This window comes from Pseudophryne corroboree, chromosome 7, assembly GCF_028390025.1.
Source record: "Pseudophryne corroboree isolate aPseCor3 chromosome 7, aPseCor3.hap2, whole genome shotgun sequence".
Lineage (NCBI taxonomy): Eukaryota > Metazoa > Chordata > Amphibia > Anura > Myobatrachidae > Pseudophryne > Pseudophryne corroboree.
Genome location: NC_086450.1, coordinates 19,284,992 through 19,295,408, shown reverse-complemented (window position 1 = coordinate 19,295,408; position 10,417 = coordinate 19,284,992). Strand labels below are relative to the sequence as shown.

General features: G+C 36.7%; 1 protein-coding gene across 1 annotated transcript; it reads right to left on the bottom strand.

Annotated features, from left to right (window-relative positions):
* Positions 1–1,328: 1,328 nt before the first annotated feature.
* Positions 1,329–2,246, bottom strand: LOC134943986 (olfactory receptor 2D2-like). Its single transcript, XM_063932535.1, has one exon. It carries the CDS (start codon positions 2,244–2,246, stop codon positions 1,329–1,331), a length of 918 nt encoding a protein of 305 aa, XP_063788605.1.
* Between the last annotated feature and the right edge of the window lie 8,171 nt (positions 2,247–10,417).

Below are 10,417 nucleotides of genomic sequence, written 5' to 3'. Positions count from 1 at the left end.
TCTGATACAACCTCCCAGGTTTCACTACATCTCAGCCCCTACAACTGAGGCTGCCTCCCGTCAGCTCAGGCCCACAGTTGTAGACATACATAATGCCATTATACACTAGCAATGTCCAAAGTAACTATCTCAATTTCTAAGTTTAAATTATTACCATTTTTGTAATCCTTACATTTCCAAACTGATGGTAAATTGTGGAAGGAGGCTGCTCTGCAATTACAGTGTCAGGATCTGTCAGACTCACATATAGCACTCCTGGACACCCTTAGACTCTCCTCGGAATGCTGCAAATTCAACATTTCTTTTTCAGTCTAAATATTCTGTCAAGGCACAATTGTAATTATTTTAGTGGTTGGAAACCTAGACTCAGATTCCGTAAGTGGTGCCTGTTCAAGTACAAAGCATTATTGACCATGAGGGGGCTCAATTTTGCACTGGTTCATGTAAGATATTTAGCAGGACCACTACTAGCTAAAAGTGATCGTGATGTGAGCCGTTCTTTTCACAATGTGAGGTAAATGGGACAAAAGCTATTGTATTTTATTTTTTAACAAATCACTTCATTCATCAGTAACTTTTGCATTAATACTTAAATCTAGAGGCAATGTTGTCTTTTGATATTATTGTAGTATTGTATTGTTTATAACAGTGGTTACCAAACTTTTTTGAATCACGGCGCCCTAGAATATCAGAATTTTTTTCACGGCACCTCTAGGCCAAAAATTTCTTATTGAGAAATTTAGAAAGAAATATTACATTAAGTAGATCCCGTTTATATGTCCTCCTTAGGGTCAGTTGTGTGGTGAGGGACAAGATTTGCTTCTGTTTGCCCACATATTTTATGACTGGCAGCCACAAGCACTGGTTTTGCCTATTATATTGACCATGAATAATTTGAATTGGTCCTGGACCACCAACCCAGGGCACCCCTGCAAGTGTCCCCAGGGCCCCAGGGAGACACGGCACACAGTTTGGGAACTTCTGGTTTGTAAGATACAGTATTAAAGTAGGGGGAAAAAGCTCAAAATTATATAATAGTTTTGAAAATTTTAAAATAAATTGAAAATCAGTAACACTACCAAAATCAGGGTGGTTTTGCAGTAACCAAAACCAAAACATAAAGTTGGTCTCAAATTAAAACCAAGAAAATGGGGGTCTGTGCAAATCTCTCATATTTACCATAGCAAAATTATTTAGCACAAATACAAATTCAACATTTTTGACAAGCAAACAAAAAGTTTAGCACAAAGTTACATACAGTACAGTAGAATCATTCATTTCAACCAAGATTTGTCACTCCTACTCCTATTTTTAAAGAAGCGTAATCATTATCTCATTTTAAATTTTAGAAAGGCTGCTTTTACATCATTATTTCTAAGAGAATAAATCAAAGGGTTCAGCATTGGTGTAATAACTACATAAAATATAGCAATGAATTTGTCTGTTCCCGCTGCAGAGATTGACCTAGGTTTCATGTAGGCAGCCATAGCTGAGCCATAAAACATTGTCACTACCATCATGTGAGAGCTACAGGTGGAGAATGCTTTCCATTGCCCGGCTGCAGATTTCATTTTCAAGATACATGAAATTATTTTAGAATAAGATATTACAATACATGTTACTGGTATCATAAGAACAATTGCACCTTCAACAATAACATCAAATTCAATTAACAAAATATTTTCACTGCCCATTGATAATAATTCTGGCATTTCACAAAAAAAATTATTAATTTCATTATTACGATTTACAATGAGCGCAAGAGTAACATGTGAAATAGAAAGAAGAAACCCACATATCCATGTACCAAATGCTAGTCTTACACAAACCCTCTTACTCATGATAGTGGTATAATGTAATGGATAACATATAGCTACATAACGATCATAAGCCATAACAGCAAGCAGAAAACACTCTGTTTCCCCTAAGGAACTGGAAATATACATTTGTGCTGCACACTCAGCATAAGAGATAGTTTTCATTACTGACATCAAATCTTTCAACATTCTCGGCACAGTAGAAAATGAATAGCAGAGATCCAGAAACGAGAGGTTGAAAAGGAAGAAATACATAGGTGTGTGAAGGCTGATATCAGACAGGATTAGAATAATGATGGAAATGTTTCCAAATAAAATGATCATATACACAAGCAGGAAGACAAAGAAAAGAATAACTTGTGTTTTGGGATCACTAGAAAGTCCAAGAAGAATAAATTCTGTTATAACTGTACTATTTTTCTGAGACATTCCTTAAAACAAAATAAAAAATGATTGCAGTTACAGTATCTGTTAATAAGTAATTTGCTTCTAGCTTGTTAAACTGTATTTTTTTTAAATAAATCACCTACATAGTACTTTTTAAATATCATCACTATATTACAACAGATAACATGCATGCAATTTCACCTAAATATTACTATAGTTCACATCTGTCCCTCTCCAGTCCACCAGCATACTGTGTACTCTGGGTTTCTTGAAAAATTGGAAAAAGCAGCTAAAATCATGTATTTTGGAACTTTTTTTGTTCCTACATTATTAGGAGGCAAAACTTTGTTATAGGTATATAAGCGAAAAGAGAAGAAAAAAAGGTGGAATAATAAGACTAAAGACAGAAACTGGGAGTCTTGTTGAGGGAGACAATGTAATAGCCGATCATCTTAATAATTATTTTTGCTCAGAATTCATTACTGAAAGATAGGGGAAGGGGCCACAGTTTTAGAGATATTCCAAAAAATGAAACAAGTACATTTACAGTAGAGAAGGTCCTAACAGAACTCTCAAAGCTGAAAGTGGATAAATCAATGGAGCCAGAAGGGATACTAAAGGATACTAAAGAGCTTAAAGGGGTAATAAAATAGCTTAAAGGGTTGCTGGTAGCACCATTAACAAAATTATTCAACTAGCCACTAGCTACAGGAGTAATTCCAGAGGACCGGAAAAGAGCGAGCGTAGTCCCACTGCACAAAATTGGAAGCTAGGAAGAGGCAAGTAACTACCAACCAGTGAGCCTTACATCAGTAGTGTGGAAATTGTTGGATGTAGATTGCAATCTACATCTTTTCTGTATGTTTTATCCAAATCTCAATATCCCTGATGGAGAGAGCAATTTCCAAAAAATTTATGTGAGAAGGTTGACAGTTGTGAGTAAACTTATGACCAAAAGTGTTAGAATTAAAAGGAGAAATAAAAGAAGAAACAAAAGTGACTCCATCCCAAATAATAGACAGATCATCAATGTATCGACCATACATCATGATTCATAGAATTTTTGAATTTTACTTCTTCATCATTGGGTATTCATTTTAAGATTGATGGTTATATTAATTGCCAAGGCACCTATGCAATCTATCTTTTGAGTTGCGAATGAGGTAAATAGTATGTAGGTAGGAAGACTAGAAGTTTCAATACAAGATACCTAGAACATAGAAGAAATATTTTTAAAAGTAATCCTAATCATAGTGTGTCCAGACATATATCTCAGTGTCATGGTGGTAATATCAAAGTATTGAAGTTACCAGGCATCGATGTAATTACCAAAACTATACAAAAAATATATATAAAAAGCGCTATACTGGAATATGAATCGGTTGTCACAATTAATTGGCACCAATATAGACTGCAGCCCTCAAAAAAAGGGGGTGTTGAATCCCACTATATATCACCAAATGCAAAAACCACAAATTGAGGGCGCTGTCTAAAATAGAGATAATTTATTGATATATTTAAATCTTATAATTATACATAAAAAACAATGTACCATTCAACTACTTTTACCTCAAATATATCAATTGAAATAAAATAAAATAAAAATATATAATATATACATTAGAAATTGACTGCTGGCACAGCCATATGCAATATTTCTACTTATGGATACATATAAACTGATCACACCATCTGAAACAATTGTATCATAATCTATATCACAGTGAGATATTCTTTGTTGGAAAGTGTTGAATGGAAGAGTACGTACAAACTCCTCACCTGTGATGTTGAGGCATTATATACGAATATCCCGCACTCCACTGGACTGTCTGCAGTAGATTATTATTTGAAGCAAGATACAGCACGTTCTGATTTATCACGGGAGTTCATTTTAACATCAATTAAATTTATATTAACTCACAATTATTTTTTGTTTGACACTCAATATTATTTACAGACACATGGGACCGCCATGGGGACCAGGTTCGCGCCGAGCTTCGCCAACCTCTATATGGGACTCTTTGAGGAGCGCCTCATTTGGGGTGGCGGGTTCGGTGCGAACTTGGTCCTCTATGGGAGGTTTATAGATGATTTATTTTTTATTTGGGATGGGGATTTCGAGTCTATCACATGTTTTGTTGAGCACTTGAATACTAACGATTTTGGTTTGAAATTCACGAGCACTTATAGTGACACAGTGATTAATTTTTTGGATATAACAGTCAGTGTAGTGGATGGCGGGATACGTACCTCAACTTACACCAAAAGTGTGGATTGTAAGAAATACCTTAATTATCGGAGCAGCCATCATAGAAAATGGAAAGAAAATATACCGAAAGGACAGTTTCTCCGGTTAAAGAGAAACTGCTCTCAAAAGGAGGTTTTTGAAGAACAATCAGCTCTAATGTACAAATCCTTTGTAGAACAAGGATATCCGGATGACCTGTTATTTAGAGCACTTGAGGATGTAAGAAAAATTGAACGATCAACATTGCTAAATGGTAATGTATCAAAGAGATTTGCAGAGAGTTTGGAAACCAGTCCTTTGCTTTTTATAACTCAATATAATTCAGCTGCACAGCAGATTAAATCGATTGTTGAAAGAAATATGCAATTGTTAAAACATGATAAATTTTTAGCCCCTGCTTTAAAAGATAAAAGGAAGGTAGTCTTTAGGAAGTCTAGAAACCTAAAACAAAAGTTGGCACCTAGTATGTTGCGAAGAAAGAAAATAGTTAACCCAATAAACCCTAACACGTCTTTAGATTGGTTACCACCAAAACCCAAGGTTTTTTTTAGATGTGGACGGAATGGATGCATGACCTGCCCACATGCGGAACACAGGAGTAATGAGGTTACTTCTTATACAGATGGAAATTCCTATCCATTAGAAGACTTTATGAACTGTCATTCTACATATGTAATCTATGTTCTGACATGTGGATGTGGAATTCAATATGTGGGCCGCACCATTCGTAGTTTCAATGTTAGGTTCTTAGAACACAGAAGGGGGATAATTAATGGATCTAAAAATCACAGTTTGCCTAGACATCTTAATAATTGTGAGAATGGAAAACTAAAAGATCTACAAGTGAAAGCCATTGAACAGATTAAAGTGACTGCTAGGGGGTGTGATAGGTATCGTGAATTATGTAAAAAAGAGGCCTTTTGGATATTTAGGTTGGGAACATTAGTACCCAATGGTCTCAATGATACTATTGAACTAAATACGATCTAAGGGGTTTTTTAGAACAGGTTCATAGTCCGTCCTTGTCTTTATTCATCAATTATTTGTCATTTATTTATATTAATAAATATTAATTAATTTTATTAATTTATTGATTTTTATTACTTAATAATATTATTGGTAAAATTATTATTGATTAATATTCATTTTAATAGTCAGTTGAGTATTAAATAATTAAAATGGAAATCCTCTTCAAAAATTGAAATGAGCGAAAATAGTGGTCTCAGAATGTCAGGTTTATTACAGATCACTAAGTATTAAGAAAATAATATAAGAAAATAGTCCTGGGAGGATATAGATCAAATACATACATATATCCTGCTTGTTATATGAGAATAAATCTCAGGAGTACTTTTTTCAGTGTTCTATATAATAATGATTATCGGTCAGTGACTATTGAATAGTAGTTATTGATCAATGATTATTGATTGATGGTAAGAAATGATGATTATAATATTAAAATTAATATTGTGATGTTTTATATGTGTTGGTTGTCATGTAAATGGTCCCAATAGATAGGGTTTTTACTAGTGGAATTTTATAGTTAAACAATGTCAAGAAATGTTTTTAATAATTGATATATTGTTAAAACTAGTGGATAGTGAAAGGGTTAAAGCACCAGACTAAATTCTGATTGCTGCTTTCTGAGAGGATAAAAAGCAATAGGTCTGAAGGGGAGGTATACTTCTGAGGAAACAGCCATTGACATAGGGCTGAGAAACGCGTTAAGTGTCACCCTTATACCTGTGGACACAACCATCTGATCTAAGATTAATTTCTATTATCGGTGAGACCTTATTTCGCTTCACTTACGGAAGACGGGAGGCGACTCTGGCTAACCACTACAGCCACTCCCGCAATAGCCGTAAGACCGCCCCGGACTCCAGCTGCCCGTAATAGACTGAATCAGAGTCAGACCGCCACACTGAGAGACCTCTGGTGCAGAGGCTAGCGGCAATACCCTCGAGGTGAACGTGGAGACAGACACCGGAAAAGAGACGCAGTTCTCGGCGGCCAGACTCAACAAGATACGGGTGAGCAACAAACTACAGGGGTTTTCTACTGACTGAGAAATACAATCTAATTATCTTGAGAGGTCAGAGAACGGGGACGCCCGTTAAAACCTGTGTGTAAGACACCCGTGAGTCTGATTAATAACTTTTAAAAGATCCGTTTCTAACAGCACTGTGAATATTATCATCTACCAGCGGGAGGATACAAGTATTTAAATACCACTGCGTGTGGAATTTTAATCCTCTGGATAAGTCTGGACATATACTTTACAGGACGCTGGATCCAAAAGAATATCTCACTGTGATATAGATTATGATACAATTGTTTCAGATGGTGTGATCAGTTTATATGTATCCATAAGTAGAAATATTGCATATGGCTGTGCCAGCAGTCAATTTCTAATGTATATATTATATATTTTTATTTTATTTTATTTCAATTGATATATTTGAGGTAAAAGTAGTTGAATGGTACATTGTTTTTTATGTATAATTATAAGATTTAAATATATCAATAAAAAATTATCTCTATTTTAGACAGCGCCCTCAATTTGTGGTTTTTGCATTTGGTGATATATAGTGGGATTCAACACCCCCTTTTTTTGAGGGCTGCAGTCTATATTGGTGCCAATTAATTGTGACAACCGATTCATATTCCAGTATAGCGCTTTTTATATATATATTTTGTATAGTTTAATATCGATGTAATTAATGTTATCCCCAGAGGGGGTGATAGATTCATACAATTGTGTAAAAGAGAGGCTTATTGGATCTTCCCCCTTGGCACACTAATTCACGATGGTCTCATTGAAAATATTCACTTGAATAATATTAGGTAATATAGTAGGATAAACAGCAAGCTTTAATTGAAATGTTGAATATGGGATTAATCCTACTAATAATGATCTGGAAGAAAATGCCTATATAAATTATTTGTTCTTCTGAGGGTGTTTAGGTAGCTATATCATTTGTGGACCTGAGTTTCTAGATTAAAAACAACCGTGGACCATGGGCTTCTGATTGAGCGACTGATACATTTCTGTGGTCTGGATGGCACAGTCCTAAACTGGTTCAAATAATTTCTCACAGGCAGGTCACAGAGGGTATCATCTGGATTATACTCATCACCACCAGTGTCATTGCCATGGGGTGTCCCACAAGGTTCTATACTATCCCCCATGCTTTTTGCAGTATAAATGCTCCCATTGGGCGAAATAATCAGGTGCCATGGCCTGGTCTACCACTGCTATGCAGATGATACACAACTGTACTTGTCCTTTGCTCCGGGCACTGATAACCTAATAGCAACCCTAAATGGCTGTCTAGCTGAACTACAGGAGTGGATGAGCGCCAGTTGGCTGCGACTGAACCCGGATAAAACAGAGGTCCTTCTGATACGACCGCAACATCAAAGGACAAGACTGCAACATAGCCAACCAACTGGACTTACACTTGGGGATTCAGAATTACAGACCAGTGATCGTGTGCGGAATCTTGGCGTTGTCCTGGATGGTGGCTTGACACTTAAACATCAGATATCAGCCACAATCAAATCCTCATTCTTTCACCTGAGGAACATAGCCAGAATCAAGCACTTAATTCCCTCAGATGACATGCCAAAAGTCATACATGCATTTGTATCATCTCGTTTAGACTACTGTAATGCCCTCTACCTTGGTCTACCAGCAAAAGAATTGCAACGCTTACAGCTGGTGCAAAACACAGCGGCCAGGCTATTAACCAACCAGCCCCGTTCTAGCCACATAACACCCATCCTCTACTCCCTTCACTGGCTGCCTGTAAGATGGCGAATCATCTTCAAGATTGGTTTACTGAGTTTCAAAGCATTACATGACCAAGGCTCAAGGTACCTGAAACAGCTTCTGACCCCATACTGCCCCACTCGATTACTGCGATCTGTAGATGAAGGACTTTTAGCAGTACCTAGAATCTACCGTAATTCATCTGGGGGTCGAGCTTTTAGTCATGCGGCTCCGACTCTATGGAACTCACTTCCCCGCACAGTGCGAGAGGCCCAAACTATAGAATCCTTCAAAAGTAGACTCAAGACTTTTCTGTTTACTCAGCATTTCCATAGTGTCCCTTTTGTATCTACATGCTTCTGTATTTTATGAAAATGTACTTCATTATTTTCTGTAGTATTTTATGCTACGTATCTGTTAAGCGCCTTGAGTCCTATTGGAGAAAGAGCGCTATATAAATAAAATTATTATTATTATTATTATTATTATGGTAATTTATTAATTTAGAATAGAAAAGGGGGAGGTGAGAAGGGGGGAGGGAAAAAGGAGTATTCTGGTTAGTGGGTGGGGTTTGAATTTAGGATATAATATGTCTTACATTGAAGCCCTAGACTGTTCAACTTTGAAGTATCTGTGTTAAGATGATTGTTTCTATGCATAGATAGGACGCTAGATTATAAAACATTAGATTTTCACCCTATTATCTAAATATTATGGTCTAAAATTCTTAAAATGATTAACATTGGATAATAGAGTAGGGAAAACCAGGAAGTTAAAATCCTGATGTGTTGATAATGGTCTTGTAACAACAACAATAATAATAATAATAATAATAATAATAAAGCTTATATGGATTACTTGCTTTATCATGCTCGATTTTAATTCTCCTTTATATTTAAAAAGGAAAAATGAATGATGTACTTATAAAAAATTGTTGAGTGTAAAACAGGATTTGAACTCGGGATGTGGTATGATAGGTGCAGGAGCATTATCCCACTAAACTATCAGCCTGCTCATTAAGCGCTTGCTTGTTTGTTATAATTGTACTAATGTGTTCTGAGATAGCTGAAGAGACTGAGATTATATAAACATGACAGAAAATGAAATTAATGTGTTTATTTTAAACTATTTATTTATGTATCACTTTCTATTCAGTGGTGTCTTAAGCGAGGAGGGGGCCCGTGTGCACACTCCGGATGGGCCCCCTCCTCTCCATGGCCCAGTAGGCTCCAGCAATATGCTAGAGTCTACTGCGCATGTGCAGGTCTCCCAAAACATGGCGCCCGCCATGTTTTGGAGACAAAAATTGAACTGCGCATGCGCGGTGGCCATTTTTGATGTGTTCTCTCTCCGCGACGGCTGCAACTGCAGTGCCCGGTGGTGGACTTTGGACAGGTGAGGATGAAATATAGGTGCAATGTGTGTGGTGTGGGCCCCCCTGGACCCAGGGGCCCGTGTGCACCGCAACCAATGCACCCATGACAGAAACACCATTGTTTCTGTTCACTTAGATATTTAATATTGTCTATTATTACTGATTTATGTGTCTTTTAATAAGCAATGAGTTAAATGAACAGCTGTGTTTACCAATTGCATTAAGTATCTGATTGGTTACTGGAGGTGTAATTGCTGTTATGGGCAGCCTGAACTGCCTCCTCTGACGAAACTGCCACCCGATTAAAGGCTGAGAAATGCAGAAGGAATATCAGGATTAACGCCTCCAATATTGCTATTCTGCCCGGGGTGCTTCTTACTGGAGAAAGCGCTCTCTCTGGAAGGAGATTTGTTACCTATTGTTATTATTATTATTATTATTATTATCCTTTATTTATATGGCGCCACAAGGGTTCCACAGCGCCCAATTACAAAGTACATATACACATAATCAAAACAGTAAAACAGTGACTTACAGTTGAAGACAATATAGGACAAGTATAGGGTAACTAAGCATAACTAGATCAGCAGATGACACTGAGAAAAGTATCATGGTGGACAAAAACTGCAGGATTTGGGCAGTTGAGGATTATTAAAGTAAGAAAAGGATAAGCACATGAGAGAAGAAGGCCCTGCTCATGAGTGATTACATTATAAAGGGGAGGGACAGACACACAGGGGTGACACAGATGGGGTAGACCGAGCTTAGGACAGTGGGTTAGGATGAGATTTGGTTTAGTTTGGTAAAGAAGTGGG

What these genes read in the sequence shown, in the direction of transcription:
- LOC134943986 (XM_063932535.1), bottom strand. Translation starts at nt 2,246, where the DNA reads ATGTCTCAGAAAAATAGTACAGTTATAACAGAATTTATTCTTCTTGGA.